The following is a 20,528-nucleotide window of genomic DNA, read 5'->3' as shown; positions in this document are numbered from 1 at the left end:
TCTCTCCATCTCTTGGTATCATCTTTAATTTCTTCCATCAGTGTCTTATGGTTTTCTGCATACAGGTCTTTTGTCTCCTTAGGTAGGTTTATTCCTAGGTATTTTATTCTTTTTGTTGCAATGGTAAATTGGAGAGTTTCCTTAATTTCTCTTTCAGATTTTTCATCATTAGTATATAGGAATGCAAGAGATTTCTGTGCATTAATTTTGTATCCTGCAGCAATGCCAAATTCATTGATTAGCTCTAGTAGTTTTCTGGTGGCATCTTTAGGATTCTCTATGTATAGTATCATGTCATCTGCAAACAGTGACAGTTTTACTTCTTCTTTTCCAGATTGTATTCCTTTTATTTCTTTCGCTTCTCTGATTGCTGTGGCTAGCCCTACCAAAACTATGTTGAATAATATTGGTGAGAGGGGACATCCTTGCCTTGTTCCTGATCTTAGAGGAAATGCTTTCAGTTTTTCACCATTGAGAATGACGTTTGCTGTGGGTTTGTCATATATGGCCTTTATTATGTTGAAGTACCTTCCCTCTATGCCCACTTTCTGGAGAGTTTTTTAAATAAATGGTTGTTGAATTTTGTCAGAAGCTTTTCCTGCATCTATTGAGATGATCATATGTTTTTTATTCTTCAGTTTGTTAATACGGTGTATCACATTGATTGCGTATATTGAAGAATCCTTGCATCTCTGGGATAAATTCCACTTGATCATGGTGTATGATCTTTTTAATGTGTGGTTGGATTCTGTTTGCTAGTATTTTGTTGAGGATTTTTGCATCTATATTCATCAGTGATATTGGTCTGTAATTTTCTTTTTTTGTAGTATCTTTGTCTGGTTTTGGTATCAGGGTGATGGTAGCCTCATAGAATGAGTTTGGGAGTGTTCCTTCCTCTGCAGTTTTTTGGAAGAGTTTGAGAAGGATGGGTATTAGCTCTTCTCTAAATGTTTGATAGAACTCACCTGTGAAGCCATCTGGTCCTGGACTTGGGTTTGTTGGAAGATTTTTAATCACAGTTTCAATTTCATTACTTGTGATTGGTCTGTTCATATTTTCTATTTCTTCCTGGTTCAGTCTTGGAAGGTTATACCTTTCTAAGAATTTGTCCATTTCTTCCAAGTTGTCCATTTTATTGGCATAGAGTTGCTTGTAGTAGTCTCTTAGAATGCTTTGCATTTCTGTGGTGTCTGTTGTAACTTCTCCTTTTTCATTTCTAATTTTATTGATTTGAGTCCTCTCCCTCTTTTTCTTGATGAGTCTGGCTAATGGTTTATCAATTTTGCTTATCTTCTCAAAGAACCAGCTTTTAGTTTTATTGATCTTTGCTATTGTTTTCTTTGTTTCTATTTCATTTATTTCTGCTCTGATCTTTATGATTTATTTCCTTCTGCTAACTTTGGATTTTGTTTGTTCTTCTTTCTCTAGTTCCTTTAGGTGTAAGGTTAGATTGTTTATTTGAGATTTTTCTTGTTTCTTGAGATCAGCTTGTATAGCTATAAACTTCCCTCTTAGAAATGCTTTTGCTGCATCCCATAGGTTTTGGATCATCATGTTTTCATTGTCATTTGTCTCTAGGTATTTTTTGATTTCCTCTTTGATTTCTTCTGTGATCTCTTGGTTATTTAGTAATGTATTGTTTAGCCTCCATGTGTTTGTGTTTTTGTTGTTGTTGTTGTTTTTTGTTTTTGTGGTATGCGGGCCTCTCACTGTGGTGGCCTCTCCCATTGTGGAGCACAGGCTCCGGACATGCAAGCTCAGTGGCCATGGCTCACGGGCCCAGCTGCTCAGTGGCATGTGGGATCTTCCTAGACCGGGGCACGAACCCGTGTCCCCTGCATTGGCAGGTGGACTCTCAACCACTGCGCCACCAGGGAAGCCCTGTTTGTGTTTTTTACATTTTTTCCCCTGTAATTCATTTCTAATCTCATAATGTTGTGGACAGAAAAGATGCTTGATATGACTTCAGTTTTCTTAAATTTACTGAGGCTTGATTTGTGACCCAAGATGTGATCTATCCTGGAGACTGTTCTGTGCACACTTGAGAAGTGTAATCTGCTGTTTTGGGATGGAATGTCCTATAAATATAAATTAAATCTATCTTGTCTATTATGTCATTTAAAGCTTCTGTTTCCTTATTTATTTTCATTTTGGATGATCTGTCCATTGGTGTAAGTGAGGTGTTAAAGTCCCCCACTATTATTGTGTCACTGTTGATTTCCTCTTTTATAGCCGTTAGCAGTGCCTTATGTATTGAGGTGCTCCTATGTTGGCTGCATACGTATTTTTAATTGTCATATCTTCTTCTTGGATTGATACCTTGATCATTATGTAGTGTCCTTCCTTGTCTCTTGTAACATTCTTTATTTTAAAGGCTATTTTATCTGATATGAGTATTGCTACTCCAGCTTTCTTTGATTTCCATTTGCATGGAATATCTTTTTCCATCCACTCTCTTTCAGTCTGTATGTATCCCTAGGTCTGAAGTGGGTCTCTTGTAGACAGCATATATATGGGTCTCGTTTCTGTATCCATTCAGCAAGCCTGTGTCTCTTGGTTGGAGCATTTAATCCATTCACGTTTAAGGTAATTATCGATATGTATGTTCCTTTGACCATTTTCTTAATTGTTTTGGGTTTGTTTTTGTAGGTCCTTTTCTTCTCTTGTGTTTCCCACTTAGAGAAGTTCCTTTAGCATTCGTTGTAGAGCTGGTTTGGTGGTGCTGGATTCTCTTAGTTTTTGCTTGTCTGTAAAGCTTTTGATTTCTCCATGGAATCTGAATGAGATCCTTGCCAGGTAGAGTAATCTTGGTTGCAGGTTCTTCCCTTTCATCACTTTAAGTATATCATGCCACTCCCTTCTGGCTTGTATAGTTTCTGCTGAGAAATCAGCTGTTAACCTTATGGGAGTTCACTTGTGTGTTATTTGTCATGTTTCCCTTGCTGCTTTCAATAATTTTTCTTTGTCTTTATTTTTTGCCAGTTTGATTACTATGTGTCTCGGTGTGTTTCTCCTTGGGTTGATCCTGTTTGGGACTCGCTGTGCTTCCTGGACTTGGGTGGCTATTTCCTTTCCCATGTTAGGGAAGTTTTTGGTTATAATCTCTTCAAATATTTTCTCTGATCCTTTCTTGCTCTCTTCTCCTTCTGTGACCCCTATAATGCGAATGTCGTTGCATTTAATGTTGTCCCAGAGGTCTCTTAGGCTGTCTTCATTTCTTTTCATTCTTTGTTCTTTATTCTGTTCCACAGCAGTGAATTCCACCGTTCTGTCTTCCAGGTCACTTATCCATTCTTATGCCTCAGTTATACTGCTATTGATTCCTTCTAGTGTAGTTTTCATTTCAGTTATTTTATTGTTCATCTCTGTTTGTTTGTTCTTTAATTCTTCTAGGTCTTTATTAAACATTTCTTGCATCTTCGAGATCTTTGCCTCCATTCTTTTTCCAAGGTCCTGGATCATCTTCACTATCATTATTCTGAATTCTTTTTCTGGAAGGTTGCCTATCTCCACTTCATTAAATTGTTTTACTGGGGTTTTATCTTGCTCCTTCATCTGTTACATAGGCCTCTGCCTTTTCATCTTGTCTATTTCTCTGTGAATGTGGATTTTGTTCCACAGGCTGTAGGACTGTAGTTCTCCTTGCTTCTCTCTACCCTTTAAAATTGAAGATTTTTGAGAAGAGAGAACACTGGTGGAAATTAATTTACCCTGAAAATCTAAAGGTTATTTTTAGGTTCCTTGAATCATAGTAACACAATAAAATAAAGATTTCATGAGTTCAGTCATTTTATTCAATATAATGAAAATCATAATATCAACATTTAAACTATTTATAAATTAATTTATTAAAAGAATTGGGGGGGCTTCCCTGGTGGTGCAGTGGTTGAGAGTCTGCCTGCCGATGCAGGGGACATGGGTTCGTGCCCCGGTCCGAGAAGATCCCACATGCTGCCGAGCGGCTGGGCCCATGAGCCATGGCCACTGAGCCTGTGCATCCGGAGGCTGTGCTCCGCAATGGGAGAGGCCACAACAGTGAGAGGCCCGTGTACCGCAAAAAAACCTTGCTCCGCAATGGGAGAGGCCACAACAGTGAGAGGCCCGCGTACCAAAAAAAAAAAAAAAAAAAAGAATTGGATACATCATGACTAAATAATGCACTCAAAATTTTATATAATATATATTATATATTCAATTATTTATAATATATTATATTCAGTTATATATATTATATATAATATATACATTCATCTATATATTGACATCAATATACATATTTCACATTTGAGATATATATATATATATATAAAGTCTCATATAGTTCCTTTATCCTGTTGAGAGTCATGCTAGTTTTATTTCCACCTTCTTTATCATTCTATTTTAATTTCACTTTGTTCATAAATTCACTAATATTAGAGAAAAACAATGAGAAGTAATTTTTCTTACTAAAGGATTCTTGCCTGAAAGATTCATCCATAAAATCCCTCTATAATGAGCAAATGTGCACACTTTTGTGAGACAGGGTTTGATCTGCTCAAATCCAACATAGCTCAACTATAGATGTCTGCAGACCCTGACTGTGGATGGTATCAGGCTTGCATCAAAGGACAGTAGTCTCTGTGTTTTATAACTCCAGGACCATGGCATTTAAAGGTGTTTGAATGACACACAAGGCAGGCTGAGCATGCTTGTTTAACTCTGAGCCCTCCTTTGGATAGGAACACGAAGGGATTGAAGTAAGGCATAAACCTCTGAGGAAAACATGGGAGCAGACACTGAGAGAAAAACATCTCGAGATGGCCAAATGGTGACTGGTATAGTGGCCTGGAGAAAACTCACACTACCCTGGCTGTAGGGGGAAATCAACAGCATGCTGGTGCTGATGTTTACTGCAAGGGCCCAGAAAGGGCCAGAGCTGGGGCCGTGCAATGGGGCCCAGCATGAGGTTGAGGGGTCCCCACATCTGAGACTGGGCTGTCTTTTTAAGAAGCAGTTATACCCTGGTCATCACCCCTGCCCTTGTCCAGAAAAGGATTATCTCTTTCCCCCCAGCTCTAGGAAAGCTGACCTCAGGAGCACCCTGCAAGAATAAGAGGTGAAGGTATAATCTCTGCATGAATGGTGGGCTGTGCACCTCCACACCCAGCACATTGGCCAAGCTGAAACCCCCTGGGCACAAGGTTGCAGGATTCCTGGGGTCAAACTTCTGGATACCACTCTCTGCAGTCTCCAACCAGACCATCTAGCCGTGAAGCTCACTGTTGACTTGCCTTTCATGTGTGCAGCAAAAACCATGTGGAAAGCAACTAGCAAGAAACATGGAGCCCCTGTTAACAAATAGGAAAGGGTATACTTGGGAGTAAAGATGTGAGGGAGCTAAAAACATGGAACAAAACTGTAATTTCATGCAGTAATATAGGAAAACATATACACTCTAGAAAAAGGAGTATTTATAGAAAAGGAGTCAGAATAATCATGACAGCAGAAATGAAAAATTTAGCATAGGTTTTAAAATATAAATTGATAAAATAGTCCAGAAGGTGGAACAGAAAACAAGGAAGAAAAATAAGATAGAAAAGATTTTTAAAATAATAGATTAGACAAAACTACAATGAGTTATCACCTCACACCAGTCAGAATGTCCATCATCAAAAAATCTACAAACAATAAATGCTGGAGAGGGTGTGGAGAAAAGGGAACCCTCTTGCACTGTTGGTGAGAATGTAAATTGATACAGCCACTATGGAGAACAGTATGGAGGTTCCTTAAATAACTAAAAATAGAACTACCATGTGACCCAGCAATCCCACTAATGGGCATATACCCTGAGAAAAACATAATTCAAAAAGAGTCATGTACCAAAATGTTCATTGCAGCTCTATTTACAATAGCCAGGACATGGAAGCAACCTAAGTGTCCATCCGCAGATGAATGGGTAAAGAAGATGTGGCACATATATACAATGAAATATTACTCAGCCATAAAAGTAAATGAAATTGAGTTATTTGTAGTGAGGTGGGTGGACCTAGAGTCTGTCATACAGAGTGAAGTAAGTCAGAAAGAGAAAAACAAATATCGTATGCTAACACATATTTATGGAACCTAAAAAAATTTTTAAAAAATGGTCATGAAGAACCTAGGGGCAAGACAGGAATAAAGAAACAGACCTCCTAAATAATGGACTTGAGGATATGGGGAGGGGGAAGGGTAAGTTGGGGCAAAGTGAGAGAGTGGCATGGACACATATACACTATCAAATGTAAAATAGATAGCTAGTGGGAAGCAGTCTCATAGCACAGGGAGATCAGCTCGGTGCTTTGTGACCACCTAGAGGGGTGGGATAGGGAGGGTAGGAGGGAGGTAGACGCAAGAGGGAAGAGATATGGGGACATATGTATATGTATGACTGATTCACTTTGTTATAAAGCAGAAACTAACACACCATTGTAAAGCAATTATACTCCAATAAAGATGTTAAAAAAAATAGATTAGATAAGTCAAATCCCCAGGATGTGGACATGAAACCCCCTGACAACAATTGTGCATTAGGCCTGGCCAGCAACCAGGTTGGAGCAGATGAGCAGTGCTCCAGAGGATATCTTTTAAAAATAAAAAAGAAATTATAAAGTATCTGACAAGAATGGGCAGAATGGGAGGATATTTACACATCTGGAGAAGAGGTTGGAAATGTTTTCATGATAGAAATATAGATAGCTAAGCAAATTAAATTAAAATGAGGCAATTATCCTCAAGAACATCAAAATTTTCATGTAAAGAAAATAGTATTCCAGTGCATTGTATGACTCAACTAAAACAACATTGTTCACAGAGTCACAATGAAAATGTTGGCTATGGGGCTATGGGGCTTCCCTGGTGGCGCAGTGGTTGGGAGTCCGCCTGCCGATGCAGGGGACACAGGTTCGTGCCCCGGTCTGGGAGGATCCCACATGCTGTGGAGCGGCTGGGCCCGTGAGCCGTGGCCACTGAGCCTGCGCGCCCGGAGCCTGTGCTCCGCGATGGGAGAGGCCACAGCAGTGAGAGGCCCGTGTACCGCAAAAAAAAGAAAAAAAAAGAAAAGAAAATGTTGGCTATGGATTGAAACTGAGATAAGCCGTCTGGCAGTGTCTCACACATGAAACATGGATTCATCATGTGATCTAGCAATTCCGCTCTGTGGCACAAACCCAAGAGAAATGAAGCCTGAGGTCCACAGAAAACCTTGTACACAGCTCCTCACAGCAGCTTTATTCATAATAGTCAAATGGGTGGGAACCATTGAAATGTCCAGCAACTGATGAACGGATCAATAAAAGGGGTCTATCCATATAAGAAAATATTATCCAGCAATTAAAAATATGAAGTACTGACACATTATAACATACATGAACCTTGGAAACATTATGCTGAGTGAAAGAAGCCATTCACAAAAGACCAGTACTTCCCTGGTGGCGCAGTGGTTAGGAATCCGCCTGCCAGTGCAGGGGACACAGGTTCGAGCCCTGGTTTGGGAAGATCCCACATGCCACGGAGCAACTGGGCCTGTGCACCACAACTACTGAGCCTGCACTCTAGAGCCCGCAAGCCACAACTACTGAAGTCTGCGTGCCTAGAGCCCACGGTCTGCAACAAAGAGAAGCCACCACTCGCTGCAACTAGAGAAAGCCTGCGCGCAGCAACGGAGACCCAAAGCAGCCAAAAATAAATTAATTAATTAATTTTAAAAAACAAAAGACCACGTATTATAATTCAATTTTATACAAAATATCCAAAATAGGGAAACCTACAGGTACAAAGTAGATTAGTGGTTGTCAGCGGCTGGGGGAGTGAGGTGGGGGATGGGAAGTGACAGCTAAGCGGTGCAGGCTTTCTTTGGAGAATAGTAAAAATATTCTAAAATTGATCATGTTGGTGGTTACACAACTCTGTGAATATACCAAAAGCCACTAAGTGTACACTTTACATGACTGAATCACCAGAGTGTGAATTATATCTCAATAAACCTGTTTGGTTTTTTTTAAGTTAAGACATAAACATTTTGGGAGAATGGGAGAGGCATGGAAGAGAACTAATCTCCATTTTCCATTAGAGGAAGTCAGTAGATAATAATCAAAACTGAAATATCAAGGAATAACAATAAAAGCAAACATGAAGGCAGTAATGACGTAAGCAGCTAAAACTGTTGCAAGTGGAAGCTTCCAGACAGTAAAAATTGGGGTGGGAGAAGTGGGACTAGGGAAAATCATGTTTCCTTATAAACATGGAAATGTTTCTTTTTAAATTATACTTGTGTAACTTTGATAAAAGCAAAAAATAGAATTAAGTAATAGTAATCATCTGGTCCAACCCTCTTACTTTGTAGATGACAAAACAGAGATCCAGGAAGTAAGTGATTTTCTCACAGTGATACAAATGGTTAGCTGCACAGTTCAGATGAGATCCCAGCTCCCAATTCCTAGCCAATCACCTCCTATAACCCCTTCTGAATGAAGATTTAGACAGCTTCTCACATAGACAGAAAATTCCTTGGGTGCGCTGGAGATGTTTCCTGAGGGAGACACCTTCTCTGAGATGTGCTCCATGGTAACAGCAGTTGGTATGATCTTCCTGGCAAGCTTGATTAGGGCATGACCCTGGGAACCTGGAAAGGCCCAGCACTTCCCAGGGTGGACATCCGGCTGGAAAGAAAGCACTGCATTAATCTTTTATCTGCTTATATAAATCCACTCCTACAATGTTGGCCAGCTAATCACTATTGACCAAAGAACTTGCTTATGCCTATAATATGAAGGCACTGTGTGGGATGTATCAAACAGGAAAGCTTCCATGATACCCATAGTTTTGGTTGTGCTGATGTCAATCAGAGCCTTTCACTGCGTGAGTATGTTTTCTTTTATTGCTCTAACTAGACTGTAAGTCGCTACAGGCAGCTAGTTGGTATGAGTGGTGAAGGCACTGGTGAAGACAGTGCTGGTGGTGGTAATGAAGAGGGTGGTGGCACTCACTGTGGTGACAATGATGGCAGGTGATGATGGTGATGGTGGTGGTGATGGTAGTAGTGGTGATGATAATGGTGGTGATAGCGAAGCTGGCTATACTGGTGGTAAGGAAGAAAGATGATGTCTACCATTTTCTAGATCTAGACTGTACTCTGGAGTGAGATCTATACATTTGCCCCTGAAGGTATTTCTAAACTGGAAATAAATTCAGGTGTGTAGTTATAGTTAAGAAGAGCTGTACTGTCAGTTGGTGTCTAGTGCCTTTTGAATTGAACTGAAATGATAGTGAAAATCTTACTTGGAAATTTCTTCTATTATAACTGGACTTTATAAAAATGTGTTGGCCTGAACAGCACATAGCACAGTACTTGCACTTAGGGGTCATGCATCTTCAACAAGTGTTTGTTGAGTGACTGAAGTTTTCAGTGGAAAAGGAAGACCACAGAATCAACTTAAAGAAAAGATATGGAATGTATATGTTTTATTTGAGAAGTACATACTGTAGTTCACTGATCTTAGAATAATAAATTATTATTAATTAATTAATTAATCATAGTTCATTGCCCATAAGTAGGAAATATTTCACAAACTTTGATGACTGTAAAAATGCAAGAGGACAGTTTCAGTTTCCCTGACAAGTTCAGAGTTCTTTCCATTTCAGACATTAATATTTTTCCTGATAAGTGATAGGAACAGAATCCTAAAATATAAACAGGTTATTTTAAATCTAGCTTTTACCTGGAGAATGATATCTGGAGGCATTTCATAACTTAAGAACCCAATCCCATGCCAGTAGAGTTTTGCTTTATTATTTTTGTAACTTTCTGAGGTCCCAGCTTCAAGAACAGAGGCTCCTGAAATTATAAAATAATTTTTAAAACTAAAAAAATCACACAATTCAAAGCACCATTTAGATTTTAATGTTGTTGGGAAACTATTACTGGGCAACTTACAAATAAGGTAAAATTCATACCAGGAAACTGATAAGAAAAGTATGACTTTCAGCTTTCACTACCACTGAAATTTTGTCACTTTGAGAAAACGATTCTTGCTCTGTGTGGTTTCACAAATTTCTGGAACTGATATTAAAATAAAAAATTGAAATCTGGAGCAATTGATTTAGACATGGAAATATTATGTGTACTGTGTTTATTAGCTAAGAAGACATATGGATCCCCATACTTCAACAAGTCATGTGATAAATAAGCCCAATTCACTCAGAAACAAAAGCAGAATGACCAGCAATGTCATAAATGTACTAACAAGTTGTATTCATAACAGCCATTCTGCAGATTTATTGAGCTTTCATTTTAATCAAAGAAATATAAAATATACTCATCAAATATTATCCCTTCAGGTTACTTCATTTTAGAAGCAAAATGTATCTGATACATAAGAAATAAAGAAAATGCAAATCACTTCCTTAAATTCCGTCTGGATATCACAATACAACATTAAAAAGACACATACGTGGTGAATATCAGATCACCAGTGCCTTTTCTAAGATGGTAGGATTTGAAATAGTGAATGTACCCAGGGATGCAGGACTTAGCAAGTAGAAACACAAGATTCCCAGTTAAATTTTAATTTTACATGAACTATGAATAATTTTTTAGTACAGTTACGTCCCATACAATATCTGGGACATATACTAAAAAATTGTTTGCTCTTTGGCTGAAACTCAAATTTCACTGAGCATCCTTTATTTTACCGAACCCACGTCTCCTGCATCGGCAGGCGGACTCTCAAGCACTGCGCCACCAGGGAAGCCCGAGTACCTTGTTTTTGAGTGCTGATACAGTCTGCTCGGTCAATGAATTTTCCCGCTGGACTGACTGGTTGGACGGGAATTAAACTTCCACATACTGATGTGAGGACTGCCCCCCCCCCAGCCATAATCTAGTTCAGAAACAGCTAATTGTGGCAGGTAGGGTTTTTAAGTAATTCAAACTCACTTTTCTCATTCTCACTTTTTAAGTTTCTATTCAGCTTTATTGAGATATACATACTACCCAACTTACTCATTTAAAGTGTACAGTTCAGTGGTTTTTAGCATATTCATAGAGTTGCACAACCATGACTGCGATCAACATTAGAACACTTTCAATCAGCCCCCAAAGAAACCCTATTGCACTCAGCGGTCACTCCCCACTCCCCCGAACCCCACCCCATCCCTAGGCAATCACTGACCTACTTGCTATCTACATTCACCTATTCTGGACCTTCTCTCTTGCTGTCTCTTTGTAGTCAATCACAGTAGTAGCCTTTTGAATATGGCTACTTACACTTAACACAATTGATACATTTGAGCTTCCTGGCAGGTATAATGAATGTGTTCCTTTTTATTGCTGAGTAACATTCCACTGTATGGATACATTACAACTAGCTATTCCTTCATCTATTTCTAGTTTTGGTGACAATGAATAAAGTTGCTGTAGACATTCTCAGACAGGTTTTATTGTGAACATAAGTTTAAAGTTCTCTTAGGTAAATATTGATACATAGAGGTGGAACTGCTGGTTCATACATGTTATGTTTAACTTCATAAGAAATTGTCAAATGTCATACCCTAGTGAAGTAAGTTAGACAGAGAAAGACAATTATTGTATGTTTTCACTTATATGTGGAATCTAAATAACAAAACGAGTGAGTGAATATAACAAAACAAACAGACTCATTGATACAAAAGAGCAAACTAGTGGTTACCAAAGGGGAGAGGGCTGGGGGGGAGGGGCAAGATAGGGGAAGGGGATTAAGAAGTGCAAACTACGAGGTATAAAATAAATAAGATACAAGGATATAATGCACAGCACTCGGAATATAACCAATATTTTATGTGTAATGACTTTAAATGGAGTATAAGCTATAAAAATATTGAATGACTGTGTTGCACACCTGAGACTAATGCAACATTGTAAATCAACTCTATTTCAATTAAAAAAAAGAAAGAAAGAAAGAAATTGGCAAATGGTTTTCCAAAATGGCTGTACCACTGTTACATTCTCACCAGCCATGTGTGAGAGCTCTGCTTGCTTTCCATTGCTGCTGCCATTTCACATGTCAGGTTTTGTTTGTTTGTTTGCTGTTCTAATGGGTATATCTACATTTCACTAATGGATACTAATGATGAGCATTTTTTCATGTGCTTTTTTGACATGTATATATCTTCTTTGATGAGGTGGCTTTCAAATCGTTTACTCACTTTTTATTGGATTGGCTGTTTCCTTACCATTGAAATTTGAGTGTTTATAAATTGTGGATATAAGTCCTTTGTCAAGTATTTGGTTTGCAATCCTGTCTCCCAGCCTGTGAATTGTCTTTTCATTCTCTTCAATGGCTTTTTCCAAGCAGAAGTTTTAAATTTAGATGAAGTCCAAATTATCCATTCTTTTCTTTTTACGGATCACATTTTGGGTATTGTGTCTAAGAAATCTTTTCCCAACTCAAAGTCACAAAAACTTTCTCTTATTTTTTCTTCTAGAAGTTTTATAGCTTTAAGCTTTATATTTAGATCATACTTTTTACATTTAATGCATTTTGAGTTAATTTTTGTAAGGTGTGAGCTGTGAGTCAAGGTTTGTTTTTGCATACGAATGTCCAACTCTTCCAGCACCATCAACTTGCTTTTTCTCCTTTGTCAAAAGTTAATTAGTGTGGGACTATTTCTGGACTTTTTATTATGCTTCATTAATTTAATCGACATCACATTCTCTCATTACTGTAACTTTATAGTAAGCTTTCAAATCAGTGTGAGTCCTCCAAATTTGTTCTTCCTTTCAAAACTGTTTTGGCTATTTTAGAAAGAGCTTGTAGATTTCTACAAACACTCATGCTGGGATTTTGACTGGGACTGTGCTGAATCAATAGACTGGTTAGGAAGAATTGCCATCTTACCAATATTGGTGCTTCTAATACACAAACTTGGAAGATCTGTCCACTTATTTAGGTCTTCTGTTATTTCTTTCATTAGTGTTTTTTTGCTTTTAGCATGTTTTTCATGTTTTTCACTGCTGTTGTGAATAAGACTGTTTTTAAAATTTATTTTTCCAATTTCTTATTACTAGCATCTAAAAATTATATATATACAGTTGAACTTACTAACTTCACTTATTAGTTCTAGTAGATTTTTTGATGATTCTCTACATAAATCATCATGTTGTCTGTGAATACAGATATTTTTATTTCTTCCTTTCCAATTTGCTTGCTTCTTTCTTATTTCCCTCTCTTCCCCTCCCCACCCCCACTTTTCCCTCCCCTTCTCTCTCTGATTCTTGTCTTACTTTACTGTTGGGAATTCTAGTACAGTGTTGACTAGGACAGAGTATAGGTCTTTCATCTCCTTAGTTAAATTTATTCCTAGGCATTTTATTCTTTCTGGTGCAATTGTAAATGGAGTTGTTTTCTTTATTTCTCTTTCTGATAATTTGTTATTAGTGTATAGAAATGCAGCAGATTTTTATGTATTAATTTTGTATCCTGCAACTTTACTGAATTCATTTATTGGTTGTAATAGTTTTTTGGTAGAGTCTTTATGGTTCTCTGTATATGGTATCATGTCATCTGCAAATAGTGACAGTTTTATTTCTTTTTCTCCCATTTGGATGCCTTTTACTTCTTTTTCTTCTCTGATTGCTGTGGCTGGGACTACCAATACTACATTGAACAAAAGTGGTGAGAGTAGGCATCTTTGTCTAGATCCTGGTCTTAGAGGAAAGCACTCAGCTTTTCACTGTTGAGTATGACGTTAGCTCTGAGTTTGTCATATATGGCTTTATTATGTTGAGGTGTGTTCCTTCTGTACATACTTTGTCTCTGTACTTTTTTAGTGGTTGCTCTGGCAACCTTAATACACATAATTAATCTTTCAAAGTCAATGTAGAGCTAATATTTTACCAAGAGGTCCCTTTAACTTCACCCATTGACCTTTCCTTAAGAGTTGTCCATCTACATATATTAAAACCCCATCAGCTAATGTTATAATTTTTCTTTTCAACAGTCATACCTATTTTAAAGAACTTAAGAAAATTGTCTCATATTTATAGATATTTGTCTTATCTGTTGTTCTTTCTTCTTTCCTGAAGTTCCAAGTTTCCTTCTGGTGTCATTTCCCTTAGCCCTGAAGAACTTCCTTTAGCAGATCTGTTGACAAAGAAGTCCCTTTGTTTCCCTTCATCTAAGAATAACTTCATTTCACCCTCAATTCTCTTTTTTTTTTTTTTAATTTGGTTGCACTGGGTCTTGGTTGTGGCAGGTGGGCTCCTTAGTTGCAGCACACTGGCTCCTTAGTTGTGGCATGTGAACTCTTAGTTGCAGCATGCATGTGGGATCTAGTTCCCTAACCAGGGATTGAACCTGGGCCCCCTGAATCAGGAGCATGGAGTCTTAACCACTGTGCCACCAGGGAAGTCCCTCACCCTCATTCTTAAAGGATATTTTTACTGGATCTGCATTGGCATTTCCTTTATTTCAATGCTTTACAGTGTAGTTCCCTTCTCTTCTGGTCTCCTTGGTTTTCGATAAGAAACCTGCAGTCATTTGTATCATTATTCTCCCATATTAATGTGTGTGTTTTGTTCCTCTAGCTGCTTTCAAGACTTCCTCATCTTTGGTTTTGTGAAATTTATGAGGTGTCTGGATATAGTTTTCCTTGACTTTATCTTGTTTCTGATTTCCTCAGTTTCTTGACTATAAATTTACGTTTTTAACAAAATTTGGGATGTTTTCAGCTATTATTTCTTCAAATAAATTATTTTTCTGCATTTGTCTCTTATTTGCTTCTGAGACTACAAGGATGAGAATGTTAGACCTTTTCATGTATGTCCCATAGGTTTCTGAAGCTTTTTCATTTTTTTCAAAATTGTTTCCATTTTTTCCCACTTCAGATTGGATAATTTCTACTGATCTTCAGTTTCACTAATTCTTTTCTCTTGTCATTGTCCTATTATTAAGCCCATATAATGAATTTTTTTCAGATGTTGTATTTTTCATTTCTCAAATTTTCATCTGGTTCTTTTCTATAGTTTCTCTGTCTTGGCTGAGAGATCATATCTTTTCATTCATTTTAGCTGTACTTACCTTTACCACTTGAAGCCTAGTAACACTACCTGTCTTCAGAGTCTCTGTGTGATAATCCAACATCTGTGTCCTGATGGAGTGGGTTGGCATCTGTTGGTTCTCTTTCCCCTTGCAAAATGGTCACATTTGCCTAGGTCTTGGTACATCGACTAATTTTGAACTGTATCCTAGACATACTGAATATTATATTGTGAGACTCTGGGTGCTTTTGTTTGTTTCATCACACAATCAACCAGAAATGTTCAGACCATAAATGCCCCTCCTTTTCTATGGGAGGTGGTAACAATCTCAGTTCCATTTTCAGAGTCTTTACAATAGGCATGTTCTGCCCATGTGCCCCTCAGTGGGCAGTCTAAGACCCGAGCTGTGGCTAAATCTTTGTCAAAATCTCAGAGCTGCTGCTGTGCTGCGATGGGTCTGTCTCCATGAAAGAGAAGCTACGAGGCAAGCCGGCAGCAGGCCACACACATGAGGTCAGGGCGTCTCCTCTCCTGTCCGGCCTTCTCAAGCCTTCCTCCTACACTCTCTGGCCAACAGGACTATTTTGTTCTGGTTCTTTCTAGAATGGTGGAGTTTCTCTCACAATTTTAGTCACCCACCGCACTGTCACCACCTTGCGCCTCTGTCACTGCAGCTCAAGCCTCAGCTCAAGCTTTGAGAGAAAAGAAAAACAGTAAACTCACCCCCGCATGGGCCACATTTCCAGTCTTTTACTTCCCTCCACAATCTGCCTCCTTTTGTTTACTTTTCATCATACTCAGGTAGCTGCTTTTTATATTTTGTCCAACTCTTTTAGTTGTATGCCATCAGAAGGGAAGAAAGTCTTCCCTGGGCTTTTCTCCATCTCATCCTAACCAGAAGCTGGCTGTGCATCATGCTAACATTTATTCAGAAGCCATAACGTTTTCTTCTATTCCTTGTTTTCTGATATTCCTTGTATCTATGGACCTTTGTCATTATGGTTTTTCCAAATGGGAGTTGTAAATATATTTAACAGAATAGGAAGAAGGCATCAGAAGGCTGTATCAGAATGCCAAGACTCGGACTTCCCTGGTGGTGCAGTGGTTAAAAATCTGCCTGCCAACACAGGGGCCACAGGTTCGAGCCCTGGTCCAGCAGGATCCCACATGCCACAGAGCAACTAAACTCATGCACCATAACAACTGAGCCTGAGCTCTAGAGCCCGTGAGCCACAACTACTGAAGCCCGTGCACCTAGAGCCCATGCTCCACAGCAAGAGAAGCCACCGCAATGAGAAGCCTGAACACCACAACGAAGAGTAGACCCCACTCGCCGCAACTAGAGAAAACCTGTGCACAGCAACGAAGGCCCAATGCAGCCAAAAATAAATAAATAAATTTATGCCCAAGGAAACAAACAAAAAAAGCATTATGTGAGTTACCTTCCCACCTTATTTAAGCTCATGCCTCTCAGGCTTCAGGGAATTCAAAGTCAGACGTCTGTCCTCTTGCTCTGTCTCTCAACACACACACACACACACACACACACACACACACACACACACATGACTAATAATCATGCTGGTTCAAATGTTCTCTGCTCCATGCAGGACACAAATTTATTTCCACAATATTAGTTTGGCTTTTGTCACTTGATAAAAATTAGCACTCCTCTGTGTGCTTTGTATTTCCCCCCCTCTTTCTCTTGCATCCTTTCCCCCTCCTCCCTCCCCCTTCCACCCTGCTCCATGCTTCACTGAGCACATGGTCATACACTGCCACAGGCAGGGGCTTCTGGGCAATATTAAGGTTAATGATTCACAGTCTAAGCACTTAAAAATATATTTTTGGAGGATACTAAGAACATTATATACAGTCTTGAGACACTATCACTTAATCACTAATAATGCATTTAGATTAGTCATTAGTAGTCATTTTAGTATATAGAGGATAGAATGTTATAATGTTTGTGATGCATCCCCAGCCTCCCTGTGGCAGGCGCACTTTCTCTGTGGTGCTCTTACCTACACATCTGCACTCACCTACAACCATTTCTAGTCTCCTCTTTATTGTCTAGGTTTGTTAGTTTTTCCTCCCTCTCCAGTTACCAGATAGATTAAACACCAGATAAAGAAACACAGAGGACATAGATGTTTTTGAAGCCTCGACTTTTTATACTGGCCTTGTCACTCCTTTACTCACCTGCGGACTTAAGGGCGTAATCAGCCATCTGGACTTGATCTTCTCTCAACTTTTTAAGTACATAATTTACCAAGTTTGACATTTCCTGTACAAATTTTAAAAAGAGTTTCCTGTTAAAAATCTCTGTCAACTGCTTGAGTTTTGACAATTTACTTTGTTGATTTGGACCCAAATTTCCTAATCTTCAAAATGATAACAACACTGAACATTGACCAAGCTGCAGATGGAGCCCGGCACCACATACAGATTCTTAACATCACCCTCCCAGGTCAGTGGGCTCGGTGTTTCTCAGGCAGCTGAGTTATCCAAGCTGCAATGTTCGGCGGTTCACCAAGGCCACAGAGCAAGGCTGGACTCAAGCCCCTTCTGAAGGCCTGACACCTACTCCATCATGCTGTCTCGGTGGGGCAGTCAAATGCAGATGCTTGTGCCCCTTATAGTGTCTCTGCTTAGTAATAAAGACTTGAATGTTCTGTAAATATTTGGTTAAATATATATATATATATATTTTTTTTTTTTTTTTTTTTTTTTTTAAGCTTGTGGGATCTTAGTTCCCCAGCCCAGGATCGAACCCGTGTCCCCTGCAGTGGAAGCACAGATTCCTAACCACTGGACCGCCAGGGAACTCCCTGTAGGTATTTGGGGATCAAGGCAGTTTACATAGAGTACATGATTGCTTGTGTGAGAAATTATTCATCATTCGGATTAATATTGGGTTCTTGAGGATGTTCTGAGTCTAGAAAAGCAAGTGTCCTGAGAGAACATAATAGTCTGAGTTCTAAATAAGGAAGCACTTTGTCCCAGGGCCATGGCAGTGGGGGCCTGGAGGCAGTGGCGGTCAGTGTCAGCTTTCTGTGTCTTTCAAAAAGCAGAACTGAAGGAAAGGAAAGAAGCTAGTGCTAATAAGGGGGGAGAAGAGGCAAAACCAATCTCATTGGTCTTCATCATAATGTTGCCCGGCCTGGTGCTAAGTAGGTCAAATACACGAGCTTTAGGTCCCTGAATAAAAATATTTTACTATTTAAGTATTTGTGTATGGACTTTCAGAGACTGTCATTTCTGAATGAGCTTTTGTTTGTCTTCTTTTGTTTTTAACTGCAAAATAAGACAGAATCAGTTACTTATTTGGGTGGGAAGTCAGTTTTCTTGAAATACAAAATCCTCCCTGTGACACAGCAATGAAAAAGTGTGTTTCCAGGGGCAAACTTTAGTGAATGTAAGCTACTGCCGGGGAAGAATATTCAAGAGGACACAGACCACACCCCAGCTGTCGCCCCATTCCCCACTCATGTAAGCTGTGGATGTGACAACTGAAGGTCGGACGAGCCCCGCCTCCCTGCCAATGCCCACATCACCTCGTCCACAACTTCAGTGTGGTCCCAGCCTTCAGCGGGGTCTCCATCTGCAGTCCAGCTGTAACTGTGCAGACCATCCCGTACATCTCTAAGTAAGGCCTTCAGAACATCAATTTCTTCAATTAAAAATAGAATTTCACGGAAGTTGTTTTCCAAAGTCTGCCTTTCCTTCCTGTGAATGGAGACCCTCGCTGTGAAAGGAGGAGGCGGTGGGCTCCCTACCGCCCCCCAGGGCTGGGCTTCAGGGCCAGCAAAACGAAGAGGTGCTTTACGTTGCAGAAGAGAGAAACCCCAAGTGAGGGGCGCTCAGGAGATGCCCCTTCATCTAAAGCACTGCCCTTCCCTACATGTGAAAAGCAAAGGCTTTCAGGGAAGCTGTCCTGAGGACATCCCCGGGCTTGGGGTGTGCTCTGTGTAGGCACGTCCCATCCCTCCCTTGGGGAGTGCAGCCACCCTGACCTGAGCTGGGTGATCTCACAGTGTGGATCTTAAATCCCCCTCTCACCTCCTTAGGATGGGGAACACCTTGTACTTTGAGTGGGGTACGGAGCTGGAGATTCCCAGACAAGCCCTGAGACTCTGTGGACCAGCCTCGGGCAGGCGAGGCGGAGGCTGGAGGATCCAGCCATGGGTGGAGGTGGGGGGGCAGCTGCCTTTCACCAGCTCCAGGGTGCAAGATTTTACTTCCCAAGTATGGACTTTGCTACTTGTACGGTTTGAAAGTTATTAGAAAGAACAAGAAAATGTCAAGCCAATGGGTATTTCTTTATGCTGAAAAAAATGGAAGCACTACTTATCCAGTATTTTCTCCCAATTTGTGAAACAATATAAAATTTTGAAGAAATAAAAACTTAAATTTTGGTGTGTTTGTAACAGTTTTTATTCCATGCAAAAACATTGTTACAAAATAATTTTTTGTCCCACTGCACTTCCCAGATCAGTAAATATATTTTAGAATTATTTTAATGGCTTCACAATTCTCCATTCCACATGTTTGACCTTCGACCTGTTTTTCTCATCTTCGTTGTTCCCTTTTTAAAAAAAATAATAAATAATATTGAAAGCACCTCCCAGTGTATATTTCCTTAAAGAATGATCCACAGAAGTAGAAATTAGTTTTATAATTTTACAAAAGTATTTCAGTGTTTGGACCCATACCAGAAAGTCACACACATGAGAACATCTCACTCACTTTAAAAGTTCCAATTGCTCTCTTGGCATTCGAAGCCTGGCCTGAAAAAAACCAAACCAAACAAAACAAAATCATTCCAAATCCTGCCTACTCAGGTGGAGTTATTTTTCCTATTTGTAAAGGGGAAGGAAATCACACTGCCACCCTCGATAGAGATGTGTGGCAAGTGGGACCCACAGCCTCTAAGACACCTGCATCTTCCTGCAAATAGATATATTTAGAGGAGATGCGGAGGCATCCAGACCTGAGGTTTGTTCCTGTAAACAGTGAGGGGCATCCCCTTTCTCCGTAAGGAAGCCAATGGCCGGATTCCATTAGCATGCCATCAAACAAATTGCAGGCCCTTACCTCATGCCGGCAGGGTGTCTCAACAGGACCATCTCTTGTTTGAACAGGGGGTGCCCAGCCAGGCTGACAACATTGCTGCTGTTTAGGATGCACATAGGGCGTGGCAGAGGAGGTCCACATGGGACAGCGGACAGAGGGTCTCCTCCCAGGCTGCAGCCCCTGCCCACCCAGCTTCCTTCTGCCAGCTCTTCTGTGTGCGAACTTCCACGTACCTCGTGGGTTCTAGGCTCCCCCACCAATGGCTGCAAACCCAGCAGCTTAAAATGACAGAAGTGGATTCTCTTACAGCCCTAGAGGCCAGAAGTCCGAGATCAGGGTGTCAGCAGGGCCGCACGTTCTACTGAGGCTCAACAGAGATTCCATTTCTTGCTTCTTCCACCTTCTGGAGGCTCCCGGGCTT

General features: G+C 39.8%; 1 protein-coding gene across 1 annotated transcript in view; it reads right to left on the bottom strand.

Annotated features, from left to right (window-relative positions):
- SUN3 (Sad1 and UNC84 domain containing 3) overlaps positions 1-20,528 on the bottom strand; it is a 41,088-nt gene that overhangs the window by 3,489 nt on the left and 17,071 nt on the right. Inside the window, exons 4-8 of the mRNA XM_007449835.1 lie at positions 19,781-19,821; positions 18,589-18,760; positions 17,234-17,318; positions 9,735-9,850; positions 8,508-8,675 (exon numbers count right to left, since the gene is read on the bottom strand). Of these exons, the coding sequence (XP_007449897.1) occupies positions 8,508-8,675; positions 9,735-9,850; positions 17,234-17,318; positions 18,589-18,760; positions 19,781-19,821 (582 nt within the window). The remainder of the gene's footprint in view (positions 1-8,507; positions 8,676-9,734; positions 9,851-17,233; positions 17,319-18,588; positions 18,761-19,780; positions 19,822-20,528) is intronic.

Source organism: Lipotes vexillifer, unplaced genomic scaffold, assembly GCF_000442215.2.
Source record: "Lipotes vexillifer unplaced genomic scaffold, Lipotes_vexillifer_v1.1 scaffold1344, whole genome shotgun sequence".
In the NCBI taxonomy this organism is placed as follows: domain Eukaryota; kingdom Metazoa; phylum Chordata; class Mammalia; order Artiodactyla; family Lipotidae; genus Lipotes; species Lipotes vexillifer.
The sequence above is the reverse complement of the archived record's forward strand: the minus strand, read 5'-3'. Positions and strand labels throughout refer to the sequence as shown.